This window comes from Capsicum annuum, chromosome 8 (genome assembly GCF_002878395.1).
Source record: "Capsicum annuum cultivar UCD-10X-F1 chromosome 8, UCD10Xv1.1, whole genome shotgun sequence".
NCBI classification, from domain to species: domain Eukaryota; kingdom Viridiplantae; phylum Streptophyta; class Magnoliopsida; order Solanales; family Solanaceae; genus Capsicum; species Capsicum annuum.
The window spans coordinates 78,006,223-78,027,215 of NC_061118.1; the positions used below are offsets into that span (position 1 = coordinate 78,006,223).

Below are 20,993 nucleotides of genomic sequence, written 5' to 3' on the forward strand. Positions count from 1 at the left end.
GTACAAATGTCACAAAGGGCGTGGCTATGAAAAACATCAATAAATAATGAGCATGGGCTGAGAGAACTCCTACCATACTCTAAGATGTTACCGGGATCGAATGGGAAAAGTAGCCATGGACATGGGTTTCGGCCACTCTCACTTTTCCCTAAGGTATCGTTGTCAAAATTAGGCATACCCTTTAGATCATTAGTGAAAATATCATGAGCACAAAGAGGGTAGATAAAGGTGTCACACAAGATAACTTCAGCTATGGTGTCCTTATGCATGTACTTACTAGCTTCAAGTCCATCACCACTAGTATGCTCAACATAGGGAACAGATATAGAAGAAGTAGATGGAATTTCTAAGCATGGACCACCTTTTATTTCTAGAGAATAATCCCCACATAGATATAAATCACCATGGGCAGCAAAGGAATCATTCACAAAACATTTTTACAAGAACAATCACATTTTGAGTTTCTAAAGTAATCAAGCAAATCATGGTCATCTTCACTCGATTGACTATTCTTTTCCAAGAGTACACATTCTCTACCCTTAATAGTACTCTCATCTTCCAAGAAGAGATTTTCATCTTGAGGAGGAATGTTGTCACACCATAGTGGGTTAGCATATAGGCTATAGCTTCCAAGAAAGCTATGCCGTCAACATCACTTGCACCACTAGGTTCATTAGGAGTAAATAAACTATCTTCAAACAAGACATTGTGCCTAAAGAGTGAATGATCTAACCCGTGGACAGATTTGGAACATTCACTCTCTAAGGAATCATTATCAAGTTTCAAAGATATGTCAAGCACATGATTAACCCTATGAGCCAAACAAACATTAGCATCTTTACAACAACATAGGCTCATAGGTTCACTTCTTTTTCTTTGGCCAACATCTTTAAATCCTCCACTCACTTGAGATTCATTAATCACATCACATATATCCTCAAGTGGTGGGCAAGTTTTACTCACAAGTTGGGCAGAAACTTCTCCGGGAAGCTCTCAACGCGAGATGCTTGGATAATTGGATTTTGTGGGTAGAGTTTGGGTAGCAATTGGCATATAATTTCAATGTGTCATTTCATATCTTCAATATTGTTATTGATACGATCACATATGGCATTGAAATTATGGGCAGCCATTGTACCTAACAAAAAAACACAACAAACAAAGAAAACAAACAAACTTGTTAGATAAAAAATGCCTCACCACACTCTCACTCTCGGTTTTACCTCACACTTGGTTTCACAAGTGTTGAAAGTCGGCTTGTACTTCGAGAGTGATTGAGGGTAGAGTCTACTCTTGCTCGAAATAGATTTTTATTTGAGTTGACTCAAAGAAAATTTGTTTACAGACTGGAACCAACAAGATACAATGAATTCACGAAAGAGAAAAGCACACAAAGAACGTTAACACGAACAAACGGACACAAACTAATTTATAATCTAGTAGGAGTTTACTAGCTTGTTAATTAGCGTTTGGACCAATCAAACGAAACTACCGAACAATAAAAGAAACTAAGAAAATCTGAAATTTGAGCCAAAATTATTGCATGAACACTAATAAGGATGACACGGCAGCACGTAATTGGTTGCGGTTTCTAACAATTTTTGTTGTCCAATTTTAAGTCTTGGTCAATTTACAATTTAGGAATTGGTGGAATTTGTTTTAAGGAGGGAAATTCAAACAAGTCTTGGAGCCTTTTCAAATTCAAGTTTTCAAGACTTGACTTTACTTGTACTTCTCCTTATAATATGGACCCTTGTTTTATGGAAAGTTGTTGGAAAGTGGTTGAGATGTGATTGACTAGTTGATGAGTAATGGTAAGTCTTTCAAGACTAACAAAGCTTCACTTTTTTCCTTCACCTTTATAGATATAAGGTTCACTTTATTTTAACAAGCTATGAAGGTTATGAAGAACTTCAAAAACAAAATCAACAATCACCAAGAACAATCAACAACAATCTCCAAGAACACCAACAATTTCACACAGCCAACTTTCAATTTTCATAATACAATATCTTCAACACTTGGCCAAGACAACTACAACTTTAAGAAAATGGTTCTTAGGACATCAATGAACAACAATATCATGTGGCCAAGCTTATAACAACAACAATATGAAGGCCACAAGGCCAAAACAGTCCACCACAACAATGTTCAACAACAAATCGACCAAGTCCAAGTTCACGACTACAACTTCAACAAATATAAGCTCAAACTTAGATTTAGACTCAAAGTGCTAGTGCAGAACAAAACTAACACTAGAAAAACTCAAGACAAGTAAAAATCTCATCCAAGACACAACAACAACACAATAATTGGCCAAGAACACAAAATGGACAGATTGTTCTTTTTCTGGAATTTTCAGATTTCAATTTTTTTTATAATTTTTCAAGTGAGCTGGCCCAAGATTTGACCTTGTAGGAACAATATCAAGCCATACTTTGATACCAAATGATACGAGAAAAACAACTAAAACACGAAACAACTCCAAAATAGTCCACTAATCTTAAGAATTTGAGGACTAAGATGGAAACCACTCTTGGATTCACTACAACAACAATAATACGAGATAACAACGGTGCATTTGACACCAAAAACAGCAACAACAAAATAATAACAAGATGAACACAATGAGAAAAAATTTCGGATTCAAGAAAGACACAAAATAGTCCACTATGAATCTATAAAGTGCAATAAGATAAAGATAGATAGATAGACCAAATGAGGGAATAATATTAATAACCCAAGAATTGTTACACCCTTGGACCTTTAATACTACACACAACACTAACCTATCTCTGACGTAGGTACAAGAGGGATCTTAATCTCCCAAGGACCAATGTTTCTAAGCTTGAATCCAACACGAGTGATTCCACACTTAAGTTGATTTCCCTAGTTATAATTTCAGATTTGTGCCTCAAGGAGAGAGGACTTGTCTTTCAATGTTATACAATATTCATCATCATCAAAATCTCCTAACAAATGACCTAAAAGGTTCCTTATATAGTAGTTTATAAAGAAGGTGTAAAATATCCAAAATGACCCCTTAGTCTCAAGTCTTCAAGTGGGTGCCCTTGGAAAGCATTATATGGATGGTTTTGGACCCTTTTTAAGTCCTTATTTGCACTTCACTTTCACACTTTAAGTCTCGGGTTCAATAATCTCACAAACATGCATCCTCGTGGTCATACCCGTATCAAAAGGGAAAACCTTTTAGAACTCCAATGAGTCCTTCAGCAAATTTAGATTTGGATGCATCCGGGAAGGATGTTGATGAAAATACGACAGAGGAATGATTGGATCCCTACTCTACATAATAGTGAGTCGATTGGACTTTATGTTCAGCGTATGTAAATGTGCAAGGTTCCAATCGGCTCCCAAAGAGTCCCACTTAACTTCTGTCATGAGAATCATTTGTTATATCATCGGAACACAAACCATTAAACTTTGGTATCTGCACTCCTCAAACTTTGATCGAGTTGGCTATTCAGATACTGATTTGTAGATGACAAAATTGATAGAAAGTGCATAATTAAAACGTGTCAAATTCTTGGTGATGCCCTAAGAAACAAACTCCAGTATCCTATCAGCTATCAAAGTAGAATACATAGCCATTGGAAATTGTGGTACTCAAATCTTATGGATCATATATCAATTACTTGATTTTAATTTATCTTTTGAGTCTGTGCCTATCATGTGTTATAATACAAGTGCTATTAGTTTGTCAAAATATATGGTGCATCAATATAAGGCCAAGCACATAGATATTAAACATCATTTTATTTGTGATCACATAGAAAATGGAGATTTCTCTTTACAATTTGTTGATTCTGAAAATCAACTTGTTGATATAGTTACAAAACCCTTACTTGAAGAGAGATTTTGTTTTTAAGGAAAAAAATCATTGTATTATGCATTGATGATCTTTAACTATTTAAAACCTTTTATTTTGGTGTAAAAATCTCTAGTATAATTTTTTTTTCCATATTTTAAACCCTCTGACTCCAATGTTTTCCTTTCTAATCCATACTTTTTTCACGCCACCTTTTTCTCTTCCCTTATTATTACCATTTTCACCTTTTTTAACTTTTCGATACTCTTTCACATCTTTGTCTCTACCGTTGCCTCAGTTCAGTGCACCCCGCTTCAACTTCCACCTCTCCGTCTTCTCTCTCTTTCTCCGTTATTCCCCTCTACCTGTATCTCTTCCTTACATAACTAGAACCCGTTCTATGGCTAACTTCTCTAAACCTTCTCTAGACCATTTCTCCAATAACATCGACCCAGTTCTTATCTCTGAATCCTCTGATGAAGCCACTTCCTACTCCCTTTCGTCAACTATCTCCAAAAAATGATTCGCCATAAGCCTTAATTACTCCTCGAAGAAACATTGACCCTCTTCTTTGGACTCTCTTCCCTAGAGGACATGTACAAGTTCTAGACTTGCGCTTAAAGAGAGAAGTTTCTCACCTTTGGAAGCCGCTCTATTACACCCAGACAAATTATCATTCTTTCTTTGTTAAAGGAGTTCTATTACAATGTAAATTCTTTCTTTGATACCTAATATCTTCCTATCGTTTTTCATTTATGTGGTTTGGAAGTGTTTGAAGATCCTATTTGCATGTTCTATGCAAACCTTAACCTATCCCAAGTGAGTGGAGAATTGGAAACCTTGGTACTGGGAACTCGCATAATTCTCAATGATTTTCTATTCGAGAAAGTTTTTAACACTACGTTTTCTGGAGTCATCCCTTTTATAAATGGGCTCTTGGCTGGAAAATTTCAAAGTCGGTTTTGAAGAAGCCAAAAAGGTTGTGTTAGACCCACCCCAACGTGAATAGTTTCTCATTTGGTCCCCCGTCCCTCAGTTTTATATACAAAATTTTGGCTCACATCATTGCCACCACTTTAATCCCTTAGAAAGAATCTCTCAATAATGTAACGTGACGGGAAGTGTTCGGTCTCTACTGCTTGATTAAAAGGTACAAAATCAGTTGGGGTACCTAGATTCACGAATACATGTTAGAAAGTGTCGTCGACTCTCACGCCTCAGCCAGCTTGCCTTATGGATTGCTTATCACTAGAATCCTCCTTTACTATGGAATTAATCTCTTTGCTTATCCAGTGGTAGAAGTCTCTGCCACATATGATTCCAAGACTTTTGCAAGCATGGGATATGTTCTACTTGAAAATGAATGGTTTAAAAATAAAACCGCCAAAACCTGATCGGATACATTTAAGGTAAGAAAATCCATGTCTAACTCTGTGCTTTCTACAACTAAGGAGATTGAATAGCTTAAATACAGGCTTACAACTATTGAGGAAGGGATAGTGAATCTTTAGGAGCTGACTGCTAAGCTCCTACAGCTGAGCAAAGAAAGTAGTACTGACGTAGGCAAGGTGTGATGCTCAATTGATAGTTTCAAACAGGAAGGAGTGATGTTGTTCAACCGCATGTTTGCATAGGTTGAAACCATCAAATCTGAGATATCCTCCTACTCCAATGAGCTTGCAATCTCGATCTAGAACTCGTATTCCAGCTTTATTAAAAGTGTTAAAAAATTATATAACCGGTTTTGCACTAACATGCACAATACCTTAACCTACTTCTTGGACAAGCGATAAAACTCTTGACTTTTATATTCAAAAGAGGTATGCTCCTTTCTGTGTTTTAGGGTTGTATGATGATATTTTTAACTTGTCCTAACAATTTTTTGTTTTTGCTTGTTTTGTTTTTATCTTAACTTTGCATAGTTATCTTATGTTTATTTTGTGCATATATCGTATGTGCCATTTCTGTTTGCTCTATTTTGGTCTTTTTGATCATGTCAAAAGGGGAGAAAGACATCAGATAAATCTACAACTAAGGGGGAGCAAATCAACTGTCGAAGACATTAAGTCAGAAAAATAAGAGGAGCTAGTCGACTACTATAACAGGGAAGTCAACTGATGTTTAATATTTGTCATTATAAAAAATGTGAAGGTTGTTAGCTTCTCATATCAATGTCATATATTTTAATAATGACAAACTAATAATTAATAATTTGCAAGATCTAAGGATGGAACAGATCTTGCATAAGGATACAGAATATATCTAAGGATGGAAGAATATCGTGCACAAGGCAAGGATTACCCGCTCAAGAAGCCAATGCTGAATATGGAACCACATCAATCAAAGATAATTGAATATCTCTCACGGTAAGGCAATCAAAGATGATTGAACATCTCCCACGGCAAGGCAAAAGAAAAGAAGATCACACCCTCTACATGGACATATCTGATATGGATATGTATGGTTATGAGAAAGGAAGGTTGCACCACGTATGGACATATCTGATATGGACATACTATGTGGTGTAATCCCCTTAATCAAGGAATTATTCAAATCCTTGATTGAGAAGAAATCCTTTGGGTTTTCTTATGAAGAAAAGAAGCAAAGACAGCTGAAGGATATAAAAGCCAAGACCAAAGACCAACAAAGACACACAACTTTATAAAAGATCCGAGTGTCTAAATCTTAGTCTTGATAATAACTTTGTAATCTTTGTTTACAATAGTCACAAAAGAACGATTGAGTTAACTTAGTTGTTACAGTTGAAACTGTGTCATAAGATCTGAATATCAAAATATGCTTCAGAACTTATTTTCTACATGTGTACTCCAGCACTACTTTGAAGAATTGAAAGAAATCTCTTGAAACCCAAGGGGACTGGAAGTAGGTACCACATTGATGTTTCGAACCAGGATAAATGGTTGTGTTGTTACTCTACCTACATATTTATTTTTCCGTGTCATTACTTTTAACTTTGTTTTGTTTACGTATACTTGTGTGCAGGAAAGTGGACTGTCTAACTTGACCAGTCGACTCAAGAAATTCTAATTCACCCCACCCCCTTGACTTTCAATGGGGCTCTTAGTTCCCATCGTACTTTAGGATATTCAGCATTTTGAACCTCATTGGGATGGGTGTCGTCATCGCGCCAGCCATGTAAGGCACCTTAGTGTAATCTTAGAATCATGCCCTTTTACTACCGGTGGGGCTCTGGTATGCGGTTCATTCGTGACTGGAGCTCGAAGTACTACGTTTTCATTTCCTTCCTTAGTAACTCCAATATGCATACATCTTTGAGTCTGGTCTCGTCATCTACCATTGTCACTTTAGATCTTCCTACTTATTCCTCCTTGAAGTGCCTAGGGTCACCTAAGTTACACCTCCTGTATGCATTAATTCGTTTGTCCTACGCCTCTATCCGGACCATCAATTCCTTGTTGGACACAACAAAGTCCTTCAAGAGTCCCTACAGACCTTGTAAATCGTCATCTCCACCTCTTTGTCAGCGAGGTCAGTCGCATTCATCGTGTAAGGACAAAAGGTAATTCTTTGTCTTTAGGGGTCTTTTTTTCTCCCGAATTTGCAGGATCCTTTAGCTAAGTCCCTAACGTCTCTTGAAGAGAAAAATCTTTCACATGATCGTTGTTGTTATTGGTCTTGACCTACTTTCTCGCAAAGCAAAACACAAAGAAAGAACAGGTAAAACAAAAATAACTAAAACCCACATAGTTGCTCTGGCCCCACGATGGGCGCCAAACTATTTATCGTTAATTTAGGATATTTGAATTTATAAGTGGGTCAAGAGAAAACATTAAGGCTTAGCTTTTAGTTAGTAACAAGATTTTACAAGATAATAAATAGATAATGTATATAATGTAATCCACAAACAAAGTAAATTTTGAAAACAAATCCTGAAACGATGATGCAGAGCGAGGTTCCTTAGTCATGGGTAGATCTTTATCAGAGTTGATATCAACTTAAGCAAAGAACACAAAAAGGAAAGACAATAAAGATAATAAAGAAAATTTAAGGGTAGAAATAAAGAACTTTATTGCTTATGGATAGAGTTGAGTAAATTCAGATGTTGTTACAATGTGAAGATGTGCTCATTTTAGGGTATAGAATTGGTTAGGACCAATAAAGGGTGCCATCCAAACTTTGCAGTACCACAACCAATGACCAAACGCCACTTGCCGACGAACTGCTGGAGGATGCCATCCTAATATTAAGTGTCTGATGCGGACTCATCGATGATTATTTGTGCACCTAAGCTCTAGCACATTGGTCTCACGTCTGTCTTTTCATGCTCGGTCACTATTATTGGTGGTCTCGTGCCATTTCTATTTCGTCATTCTTCCATTTGGGTATTATTCCCAAGATAATGCCATCACAGGTCGACTCCAATTCTACCTTACCCAAGATAGTCCACACTGCTAAAACTATTTTATCCCATATACATTTAATCACTTTTTTTTTTTTTATCTTAGATCTCGTTTGACCATAAGAAGTGTTATTTTTTTTTAGAAATATTACGTCACTTTATCCAAAAAATGATGTTTGACCATAAAAATTTCAAATACAATTGTATTTGAAAAGTGAAAACAATCTTCAACTTATTTTCACTATTTTTCATCTCTCTATTTTGCTTTTTATCTCTTCAAAATTCTAAAAAATCATTCAAAAAAGACACGACCAAATAAAATTTCAACTTCAACTCTAATTTTAATATTTTTAAAATTTTTTTGGCCAAGCACCTGCGCTTAGGAGGGCGGGAGTATTGTTTTAGGTTAATGGCTTATGTGACAATTACTGCCTAAACAAGAAAACAAACAAATTTCTTCTTTTTTTCTCTAGCTAAGTAGCCGTTTGATCATAAAAATTATTTTTTTTTTCTTAAATTATTTCAATTTAGTGAAAAAGTGAAAATAGTATGTGTTTGACCATGAGAATTCAAATTGTATTTGGAAAAGTGAAAATAAGTAAAACTTGTTTTCGCTTTTTTTCATTTTTACTTCTCTTATAAAATTTCAAAAATAACTCAAATTTATATTATTGTCCAACACAACTCTGACTCCAATTTCAAATTCAAAAAATTATGATTTTCATGACCAAACAAAGCCTAAAACCCTCCATCATTACTTCTCATATCATCCCATAGCTTCGTAAAATCACATTACATTACATAGACCCCCCACCCCCGTAACCCACTCAAAACCCAAACCCCATTTCTCGTGAGTACATAACTGCACATGTTGGGTAGTGTAGGGGAAGAGGTTAAAAGAGATAGGTCGTTATCAAACTTGAGGAAGGGTTTCCTTCTATGCAGAGACAGCGACTTATTATGTAGTGAATACTCTGCTATCTTCCACCATCTCACACAAAATGAGAAAATGAAAAAAAGGAAAGAAGAAAAACTACAGTACTCCTTATTTATTGACACATAAATGTGTGTATTGTACTACTAGCAATAAAAAGGCGCTACAAATTGAAAAGCAAGTGTATATTGAGAGAGAAAGAAAGACTATTCCACTACTATTACTACTACTATCCATAGCTGTAACGTTGCCGGTCTGATTTTTGCAGACCCTTCTTGGCACAAGCTCTTTTAACTTTATCTTTTCAAATAATTGTCTCTCTTTCTATTTTTACATTTTATTTTATATTTATGTACTACATTTTCTTTCTCTCTCTGCCATTGGGAGTAAACTGAATACCCATTGTATTAGTGTGAGGCCTATCTGTCAGAACGATGTGATTGAACACTATGCCTTTTCTGCTCTCAGCTCAGCTGAGCATACACCCCCTCCCCCGCCTCGAAACCCCACAAGGCCAAAACACTTCTTTTCTTATTATATATTAGCTGCCCCTTGACATTTTTTCACATTTCTGAGTAACTAGTATTCTCTATTCTCTTTCTCTCTCAAATATCAATGTCGGTAAGCCCAAGGAGTGGAGTGGCTTTCATACTTTCCATTTCGAAGTAATCATTTTGCAGAGCTGAGAGTCGTCCAGTACTCATCATAAACACTCTTTTAAGTTTTGACTGAGACTTGATAGTGTTGCCTTCAATTTTTAGTGCTCACTTCTTACAGCTCTCAAGGAAAAACAACTATGGCACCATTTTCACTTCTAAGATGTAATATTTTCTCTGAGTTTCTTCTTGTGGGGTTCTTGCTGTTCTGGAGCTTTGGTCCTGTGGAGTCTGATGATGGTGAGTAGAGCATTCTGCTTCTTATGTGTTCCTACATTACCTTAATGCTTTGTTAATCTTAAACCTTTAAAAAGACAAGTGTCGTTTTTTAATTTAATCATTTTTAAATGGTGTTTTGACATTATTGTGGTTTGATTAATCCCCACGTTTGTACTTTGTCATTTTTAAGGTTTATTTTTGTGTCATTTTTTTTAATAATTGGAAAAAAGGTTCCGCATTATTGGAGATCAAGAAGTCATTTAGGGACGTGGAGAATGTGTTGTACGACTGGACATACTCTCCTTCATTTGATTACTGTGCCTGGAGAGGTGTTATTTGTGACAATGTCACCTTCAATGTTGTTGCACTGTAAGTTTTACCCCCCACACACTCACAAAGCCTTTTTGCTACAACTCAAAAACAACTTTTGCGATTGTTTATTTTAGAATTGTAATCTTTTTTGTTGATTGACTTTCTTTTTATGTATCTTCTAGTAATCTTTCAAGTTTAAATCTTGGTGGGGAGATATCTCCTGCAATAGGACAGCTCAAAGACCTAATATCTATGTAAAATCTTTTCCCCTTTGCCCACATATTTTCCCTTTTTGTATGTTGTAGATTATGCTGATTAATTATTTGTTGTATGTTACAGTGATGTTAGGGGAAATCGCCTTTCTGGGCAGATACCAGATGAGATTGGTGACTGTTCAGCACTGATAAACTTGTAAGCCTAAAATGCGTCTAGTAAATGATGGACCGTTCATACGATATTGTTTTTAATATAACCAATTTCTTCCCTTATTATTAGGGACCTATCCTTCAATGAGCTCTATGGTGATATTCCTTTTTCCGTGTCAAAACTTAAGCAACTGGAATATCTGTAAGTTCTGATACTCTGCTTTTTTTCTCCTTTTAGGTGTTCTATAGTTTGCTTTCCAAGACTGTCAGTTAATCATTGCTTGTCTTAATTGACATTAGGATTTTAAAAAATAATCAGTTGATTGGCCCAATTCCATCAACATTGTCACAGATCCCAAATTTGAAGGTCTTGTAAGTATATTCTCTTCTGCTTTGTCATGATATTGTTAGCCTATGGATTATTTCAATTTAATCCAAGAACTTCCTCCAGGGACCTTGCTCAAAATAAGTTGAGTGGAGAAATTCCTAGGCTGATATACTGGAATGAAGTCCTGCAATACTTGTGAGTGTTTTAATCCAGGGTTCCTCTTCTAGTTTCTAGAATAGCCTAGGGCACTACACTACCAAAAAACAGGGGCAGCCCACTGCACCAAAGTTCACGCTATGTGCAGGTCTGGGGAAGGCCCCACAACAAGTGTGTGGTGTATGCAGCCTTCCTTGCATTTCTGCCGGAGCTGTTTCCAAGGCTTCCTGTGATGGTCACGTGACAACAACTTTACAGTTACTCCAACGCTCCCCTTCAGGGCACTGCACTACCATTTTGTAGTATCTGTTCTGTGTTTATTCATGTAGGGGACTGCGTGGCAACAACTTGGGTGGATCACTTTCTCCAGATATGTGCCAGCTCACTGGCCTGTGGTACTTGTAAGTTCATAATATTTTTGTTCTTAAGTTCTTTCTTTAGATCTTTAGGGTGATAAAATTAGCCATTATTCATTGTTTTGTGCAGTGATGTTCGGAACAATAGTTTGACTGGTTCCATTCCTCGAAACATTGGCAACTGTACTGCCTTCCAGGTTCTGTAAGTATCTAAAAGTGATAAAGAAATGGACCTTGGGCCTAACTCAACCTCAAAAGCTAGCTCATGAGGGAGGATTGCCCAAGACCAAGGACCTTTAACCCAACGATGTGGGACTCCAATACCCCCGCATGCCCAGGGCTGGACATCTGGAGCATGGACAATATAAGACGGGGGGCCCAACATCGGAAACAATGAACTGGGTGGGCCTGGCTCTAATACCATGATAAAGAAATGGACCTTGGGCCTAACTCAACCTCAAAAGCTAACTCATGAGGGGAGGATTGCCCAAGACCATATAAGGAGACCAAGGACCTTTAACCCACCGATGTGGGACTCCAACAAATGAATAAAGTCTGACTATTTTCTGTTTATGTTTGGTTGGCAATAACACCTTGTTTGTGCTGTCAGAGATTTGTCTTATAATGAGTTGACTGGAGAGATTCCTTTCAACATTGGTTTCCTGCAAGTAGCTACTTTGTAAGTTTATGCTGCTTCTCTTTTTATAACAAATCCATCATATGGTTAGAAATTTGAAGTGCTCATCCATCACTCCAGGTCTTTGCAAGGTAATCGTCTTTCAGGGCAGATCCCTTCCGTCATTGGATTGATGCAGGCTCTTGCAGTTCTGTGAGTGCTTTGTGTCTTGTTGTCTCAAACCGATGCTACTGATTGATGAATGAAATTTCTTGGAAACCAATAAATGCATCTGTTATTTAAGCTTTTCTGACACTTTGACATCCAGGGACTTGAGCTGCAATATGTTGAGTGGAACAATTCCTTCAATTCTTGGGAACTTGACCTACACAGAGAAATTGTTAGTATTGCAACATTTAAATTCAGAATCTTGCGATTTATTTCACCATATCTGTTATATATTTGTTACTTGAACCCTGATATGGGTTTGCTCTCTGCAAAGACCCTATATTTATCTTCAAAAGCAATTTGGATCATTTTGTGCTTCCAAAATTGTGTAGTGGATTGATGTACTGTAAGTTTGTTTTGTATTGCAGGTATCTGCACGGGAACAAGCTAACTGGTTCCATTCCTGCAGAACTTGGAAATATGACTAAGCTCCACTACTTGTATTAATGCTTTATATAAATATTTTCCTTTAGTTTGTTTAGTTCATCCTGTTCAAACACCTTTTAAATTAATTTATTAACATTTACACGTATTTGTTTGGAAGACACTAGGCTTTAGTTAGTGAGCCTTTTGGGAAACCAAAGATTTGATTGATACAAGCTGTTATGAAAATTTCATTAACCTTGAAGACGGTAATTTGCAGGGAATTGAATGATAACCTACTTACTGGACGCATACCACCAGAACTTGGAAAGCTAACAGAGTTGTTTGACTTGTAAATCCCGTTTCTCTTCATCTTTTTCTTTGGACTTGTTAACAGCATTTTTGACTTACTTATGTGGTATGTTTCAGAAATGTTGCAAACAACCACCTTGATGGACCCATACCTTCCAATCTTAGCTCGTGTACCAATTTGAACAGTCTGTAAGTGTTTTCAATTACGCATGACCATGCTTGTTTGGAAGTTGTTGACGCCTGATTTGATTGCAGCAATGTTCATGGAAACAAATTGAATGGAACAATTCCACCTGCCTTTCAGAAGCTGGAAAGTATGACCTATCTGTAAGTTCTTACTTTTAAGGATATCTAAGTGATCATGCTGACTGGCCCATTCGTGCTGTTAGGAAGATGTAAACTTACCTTAACAATTGTATATTTAAATTTACTGTCGTTGTATTATTGCACAAAATCATTTTATAATCTTGCTCTCAAATCATTACTGGCTTATCCATGCATGAAGAATCACATCTACTGTCAAGAGCTTTCAGCTATGTGTCTCTTATAAAAACTATAGAACTTATTTAGTTAGCGCCTTTGCATCATCTAGTTATGTTAATTTCAATCTACTATTCTGCATACTGTGAGTATTAACCGTTTCTTTTTTGTTAATTTGGTCAGGAATCTCTCATCCAACAACCTCAGAGGCCCAATTCCAATTGAGCTTTCTCGTATTGGAAATGTAGATACGCTGTAAGTGCTAACTTTTTCATCTACTTTTATTTCTCCTTGCAATTATGGTTGCAGAAAAGTACTTTTTCCTCAGTTTAAGAACTCTTCTACATTTGGTGTCGTAGGGATTTATCAAACAATAGGTTCAGTGGTTCTATACCTTCGTCCCTCGGTGATTTGGAACATCTTCTTAAGCTGTGAGTATAACCGTTGGGATGTTAGTTATCCATTGTATATCTGTTGTACTTACTTCATTTTTGTGAATGCTGTAGGAATTTAAGCAAGAACGAAATATATGGATATTTGCCAGCTGAATTTGGCAATTTAAGGAGCATCATGGAAATGTATGGTACCTTGCTAAATTCAGTTACTTCGAATTTATGGTTTCCTTGATTTTCAGCTTCTTAACCGCACTCTTAATTGTAGTGATCTGTCAAGCAATCACCTCTCTGGTCCCATACCTCAGGAACTTGGTCAGCTTCAAAATCTGTACTTGCTGTAAGTACTTTATATTTCATTTCAGACTCTCATCCTCTTTGCCATTGGTGGCTATTTTTTAGTAGTACCAGGATGGAGTTTTAGTTGGTAATAATCTGTACACTGAAGAAGGGGAGGAATCACTCTCAAGAAACTAAAGCAGCGGTTGTGTTGCAATTGGTTATATGATCTGGCTACATATGTTCATTACTTTGGTGTTGTCTCTATTTTGCTTGTATTGCTTTATTGCTCGGGACTCGTATGCATAATTTCTCTATCTTCTTTTCTTTGGGGTCTGACTAGTTCTACAAAATAATGAACAGGAGGGTGGAAAACAACAATTTATCAGGCGATGTGATGTCCTTAGCCTACTGCCTCAGTCTAAATGTCCTGTGAGTTTTCAACCTAGTAGTATTACACCTATTCATACCAAGTTTTTGTAAATCTAATCTACCGTATCTTGGCAGAAATGTCTCATACAATAATCTGGGAGGGAATATTCCAACAGGCAATAATTTCTCTAGATTTTCACCAGATAGGTATGTAGAGCCATCAAGATTTCCACTAATTTCGCACAATAATGTGTTAAGTTTACACGAGTCGCACACATTTATTTAGTTCGTAGCTTCTAATTTATTTTCTTTGGTTATGCGTCCAAAAAAAGCTTCATAGGAAATCCAGATCTGTGTGGGTATTGGCTCACTTCTCCTTGTCATGCATCTCACCCAGCAGAGCGAGGTATGATCAGACTGTAACCATCCTTTCTGACCCTCATTCTGTTGCATTCTTGAAGTTCATTTGACTTCAGACATGTGCGAAATTTATTAATGGGATGGACAGATATATTGATTAATGAGGAATTATATTGGCTGAGCGAACTTAATTCTCTGTTAGCCTGTTAGGGTGCCACAAGGTTTGACATCAACGTTTCCGCTGTTCACAATCCTTGATTGTAACATTTGGATGTGTGCTCATATTGAATTAACCTGAAATAATATTCATTTGCTGGAGTTCGCTAACATAAAGATGCTTCAGCTGTCAAATGAAACTGCATTAGTCATTGAGCCTATCAACAGTAAATTTAAGTAAATCTTTTTAACAGTTGTCTAATGCAAAAAAGATGAATTCATTGGACAATTGCAGTTTCAATTTCTAAAGCAGCTATACTTGGTATTGCTTTGGGTGCCTTGGTAATTCTTCTGATGATACTGGTCGCAGCATGCCGGCCACAGAGTCCTGCACCTTTCATGGAAGGATCTATAGATAAACCAGGTACAGTCTTACAGTCATCAGAATATTATTGAAGTTGCCTCCTATTGATTCTTTAGCATTTTTTGTGAACAGTTAATTACTCATCTCCGAAGCTTGTGGTCCTTCATATGAACATGGCACTTCATGTTTATGAGGACATTATGAGGATGACTGATAACTTGAGCGAGAAGTATATAATTGGTTGTGGAGCATCAAGTACTGTATATAAATGTGTTCTGAAAAATTGCAAGCCTGTAGCTATCAAGAAATTGTACTCTCACAACGCACAATACTTGAAGGAATTTGAGACTGAACTTGAGACAGTTGGGAGTATTAAGCATCGTAATCTTGTCAGCCTCCAAGGATATTCTCTTTCTCCATCTGGCCATCTTCTTTTCTACGACTACATGGAAAATGGTAGCCTTTGGGATTTGCTTCATGGTTGGTAATCCATAATAAATAAGGTGATTGGTGCATTATACTTGTGTTAAATGTTCAGTAACCATTCCTCTATCTTTTTCCAGGTCCTATCAAGAAGAAAAAGCTTGATTGGGTTACTCGCCTTCGAATTGCATTGGGATCAGCTCAAGGGCTTGCATATCTTCACCATGATTGTAGCCCTCGAATAATCCACCGGGATGTTAAATCATCAAATATCTTGTTGGACAAAGACTTTGAGGCTCACCTGACTGATTTTGGCATTGCTAAAAGCTTATGCACATCAAAGACCCATACGTCCACCTACATTATGGGAACCATTGGTTATATTGATCCGGAGTATGCTCGCACTTCTCGCCTGACGGAGAAGTCTGATGTCTATAGCTATGGAATTGTTCTATTGGAATTGCTCACTGGAAGGAAAGCTGTAGATAATGAATCTAATCTACACCATATGGTAAAGCTCTTGAACTCTTTGACATATCCCTTTTCTATCTTAGAAAACCTTTTGTTGTTATAGCATTAATTTAACTGGCGGATCCGGATGTTTTCTCCTTACTCCAAGTAGCTTTTTATTTTCCTAACGGGATGCAAGAAATTTAGTTAATACGAACTTGTGCTATGATATTCAATACCCATGTTATTTGAATATTCAGATAATCTTAACAGTTTTTACATGTCTAACAGATTCTAACAAAGGCAGCAAATAATGCTGTCATGGAAACAGTGGATCCTGAAATCACAGCCACATGCAAAGATCTTGGAGATGTCAAGAAGGTTTTTCAGCTTTCCCTTCTGTGTTCCAAAAGGCAGCCTGCTGAGAGACCAACCATGCATGAAGTGGCCAGAGTACTTGAAAGCTTAGTACCCGTAGCTGAAACGAAACAACCAAATCCAATCCAACCGGCATTACTCCCATCTGCTAAGGTACCCTGCTACATGGATGAATATGTTAACCTCAAGACACCCCACCTAGTGAATTGTTCATCCATGAGCACTTCAGATGCCCAACTTTTCCTTAAGTTTGGAGAGGTCATATCCCAGAACAGTGGCTGAAAATAAATTGGGAATATGTTACATTACAAGTCATGTCTTTAATGTGGAAGGGAAAAAAAATCTTGAATCAAGATTTCTCGTAAATTTGTATAACAATGTAGTGCCAATTATAATGTAGTTGTAGGTAGTTGTAGCAAGATTCATAGTGGACCAGGCTTTACAGAGGACCAGTGTGCATCTCCAAATTCATGTATAGATATTTCACTTTTTATCCTGATCAACTTGGAAGAGGTAGTATTATATTGGTCTTGGGACCACTGATGCTGAGTGTGGACCGTATTGTCTGTTCGATTTTGGCTTACGCTTTGAGGTGGCCTAAGCACTGTCCTTCTGTGTATAGCAATAATGGTTTGCATTGTGGACCTAAGCTCGACAGTCTGGTGCTGGTAGTGCATTAATTTGGTGGACTACGAAACATTGACACTGAAAATAATTAAAATTATTTCCTTCAGGTTATTAATTAAAGCTTATTATAGATATTTATTTATAGAATTTGAAACTTAATTTGATTGAATATATACGTTATTTACTGTTGCATGATAGTGCTAAGAGTGCTTGATATGAAGGAGAATATTTTTCATGAAAAATATTTTTCTATAAAAAGTTTTTTTTGGAAGATAAATTAGTTTCTTATTTATATCTACTGTTTATTTCTAAGCAAGCAAAAAAATGTTAGTACTACTTAAGAACATTTGTATATGATTGAATCTAGCAAAAAAATTTTAGGATTGGAGGGTGTGGGACATTGGGGGTGGGGTGGGATAGTCAAGGCATAGGGATTGGGGGAGCTGGTGGGGGAGGATAATTTGTTTTTTCTATTTTATTTCTCTCATTTTAAGAAATTTGATTTAAAAAAAATGTTTTTCAAAAATTTTATCCAATTAAATATAAAAAAACAAAAGCACATTTTTCAAAAAATATTTTCCTCCCTACCAAGCACACCCTTAAATTAGATTTGGTTCCCTGGTATACTTTACGACCTGCATTATGATGATGCATGGCTACGGACTTTTTTTCTTCTTAAATAGACATGCATTAAATAACAACAAAAACCATAAAGCAGTTTACAACATCCCTGCTGGATCAGTCAGGGTTAAGTATTGAGAATCATTATCTGCCTAGATTGTCTTTGTCGCACGCACCGGTGGAACTTCAAAAATCCTAATTTCTTCAAAATCCATTGAGTTTACACCTTTCTTTGCCATATGAGATCCGCTATCCCATTCTATTCCCTATAGCATTGCGTTACGTCTGGATTTTCTAATCTTCTTAGCCTTGACCGATTCATCAATTAAAACATCATAGTGTAAATTCCCTATAGCTAACATAGAAATAACCTCGGTGGAATCAATATTTATCTCAATAGGAAGGAGGTTCCTCTGTTCCACAACTTTTAGGCCTTCAATAAGGGCTAGCATCTCCGTATGTTTGATAAAATCCAACTATATACTTCTAGAATCATATCTGATAACTTCACCTATGCCCCCTTTCCCAGGATTTCCTGGACAAGAACCATCCATATTAAGTTTGAAACCTTCATTGGAGGGTTTCATCTAACATTGATTTTTTCATAAGACGGTGCAGGATTGATATCTTTGATAGTGTGTTTATATTCTATAGCTTCAGCATAGGCTTGATTTGGATTAGACTTATTTTTGCTGTTGTTGAAGGTGGGTTCCTGGTTTTTCAGATTGGTCAGAGACAGAAAGGGATTATTTCAAGCCACTTAAGAAGGTTGTCATACTCTGTGTGTTGAGTGAGTTTCCAGGTTTTTATCCAGTTTGGAGGATAAAAATTTTGGACAATGTAACACCCCGTATATTTCGGCACATATTGATAAGTCGTCAATTTGAAGACTTGCTAGCACCCTTTAAGCCTAAATTATCATGCTTTTCCGTTGAATGTAGGTGAAAATTAAAAAGGGAAGATGGGAAAGTCATTCAATTCAACAAGAGGTCAAATATGAAGGAAAAGAATCATCTGCTTTGCAGAGCTTTGCATCCGCTTTGCATCTGCTTTGGAGCTGCTATCTATCTGCTCTACATCCGCTTTGGAATTGCTCAAGCAGATCAAGAGCAAGGTGACATTTTTGTAATTTTCAATAAATGTAGAGTTGGATCTTAAAAGAGGGTTTTAGCTCATTTTTCAAGACCTAGCTTCTTTTTTCCATCCTAGCTTATCTCTTTTTCATATTGTCACCCATCTTTTCATCCTAGAAGAACATTGTACTAGTCTTGAGTAAAAAAGTATATGTGAGTAAGGAAGAATTAGCGATTTTCCATAGAAGATTAATTTCCAAGTTTGGATGAAGTCTCTTTATTTCTCATGGATGAAGTCAATGATAACTTTGGTATATTTCTACCCTTTTTGTCTATGAGTAGCTAACTCTAAATCTTGGGGTTATGCTTGCTTAGGTTATGGTAGTGCATGGGTGTTAACTATTTATCCTCCTAATTAGTTATTTGTGATGGGTGCTGCATTTATTACATAATTTAATTTAGAGTTGGGGGTCGCAAATCCCAATCGCCCTTTAACCCATGTCATCCTTAAAAGAGAGGATATCGATGAGGAATAAATGCAATCAATAACTTGAATTATTTCATTTAATATGATCTCTTAGACATATGAATGCAAATTAAGGTAATAGATGTGCAAACTGTCACACTTGTGAGGTGTTCGAAAGAACCCATTTGTGAAATTTGGCGTCGTAATTGAAAGATTGACATCAATACAATACATCTAACCTACCCATGACTTTTAGCTAAATTTGGATAAATTGTCAAGTACCCATGCATGAACTCACACCTAGAATTGATAGTGCTCTAAAATTGAAGTAGTTGTCATTATAAACACATTTAAACTAATTTCCCCATTTTACATTTATTTTTGTTTCATTCACATTACGGGTCACCTTTTAGTAAACTATCAATAATTTTGAGTTTTGAATTCCATGCTTTCATTCCTTGTGGATTCGACCGCAACCTAAGTTGGGTTATTGTATTGAAAACAATCACTTACACCCATTCAAGAGTGTAATTTGAGGGTTATCAAAAATGGTGCCATTGCTGGGGAGTGAAACATAGTTTTCACTCTAGTAGTGTTTTTAGTTACTTTGGGTTAGCCGTAGTATTTTATTTTGCATTGTTTGGTATTTTCGTTCTTTCTCAGGTGTGTATAATAGTATACATAATACTATAAGCCAGCACGGTAGTAATGTCGGGATGATTGATGTGTATATTGAGGATGCGGATCACCTCGGTGATGCGGGCCGAGCTAGTGCTATTCGTATTCCACCGGTGGAAGGAAATAAAGTGTTTTACATTACTAGCGTAATGCTTCATTCGCTTCAAAGAAAAGGTTATTTGGAGGCCAATCTCATGAGGATGCTAATCTATACTTGAAGAATTTTATTGATGTCTGTTCTCCATTTGACATAGCCCACACATCTCAAGAGTCAATCCGGTTACGTCTTTTCCCATCTTTTTTTATGGGAGAAACGGTCTTTGCTCGCGGGAATTATCATTTCATGGAGTGAGATCACGGAGGCATTCTTGGAAAGATATTTTTCCCTTTCTTGAATGTTGCAACTAAGGGATAAAATCACCAACTTTCACCAACTTAATGGCGAACTGTTATATAAGGCTTGGCAATGATTCAACAACAAGTTAATGCAATGCCCAAATCATAAGGTTTCGAATTAAATGCTTCTTCAAATTTTCTATAGGGCATTGGATCAATTGAACAAGACGGTAGTCGATAATGCGGCTGGGTTTTTTTTTGTCAAACTACCATATGATATTACGTCAGATTTGTTAGATCAAGTGACCAAGAAAATTAGAGGGTGGCACACAAGAGATACTGAGGTGGCCGTGGGGGCTCCCTCTATATCTTTTGTGATCCAAGATAAAAAGAAAAATGATGAAGAAAGAGATGCAAATATAACCAAAGTGATGACACAACTTGATCTTCTCACCAAGCATATGATGGGAGCTCCTCCTAAGG

The 20,993-nt window shown here is 36.7% G+C and overlaps 1 protein-coding gene and 1 long non-coding RNA gene across 2 annotated transcripts; both read left to right on the forward strand.

Moving 5' to 3' along the window:
* Positions 1-9,200: 9,200 nt before the first annotated feature.
* On the forward strand, positions 9,201-17,231 carry LOC107838950 (LRR receptor-like serine/threonine-protein kinase ERECTA). Its single transcript, XM_016682244.2, has 27 exons — positions 9,201-10,040; positions 10,250-10,388; positions 10,514-10,585; positions 10,671-10,742; positions 10,827-10,898; positions 10,997-11,068; positions 11,148-11,219; positions 11,510-11,581; positions 11,667-11,738; positions 12,147-12,215; positions 12,294-12,365; positions 12,481-12,552; positions 12,749-12,820; positions 13,024-13,095; positions 13,173-13,244; positions 13,311-13,382; positions 13,719-13,790; positions 13,895-13,966; positions 14,042-14,113; positions 14,196-14,267; positions 14,570-14,638; positions 14,714-14,785; positions 14,911-14,984; positions 15,390-15,518; positions 15,591-15,938; positions 16,022-16,392; positions 16,623-17,231. The coding sequence occupies exons 1-27, from the start codon at positions 9,941-9,943 to the stop codon at positions 16,989-16,991; spliced, it is 2,964 nt and encodes a 987-aa protein (XP_016537730.1). The 5' UTR covers positions 9,201-9,940; the 3' UTR covers positions 16,992-17,231.
* A 548-nt stretch (positions 17,232-17,779) lies between these two features.
* LOC124886733 lies at positions 17,780-19,359 on the forward strand. The gene is made up of 2 exons (XR_007044081.1): positions 17,780-18,725; positions 18,899-19,359. It is a non-coding gene; the product is annotated as an uncharacterized LOC124886733 (long non-coding RNA).
* Positions 19,360-20,993: the final 1,634 nt, after the last annotated feature.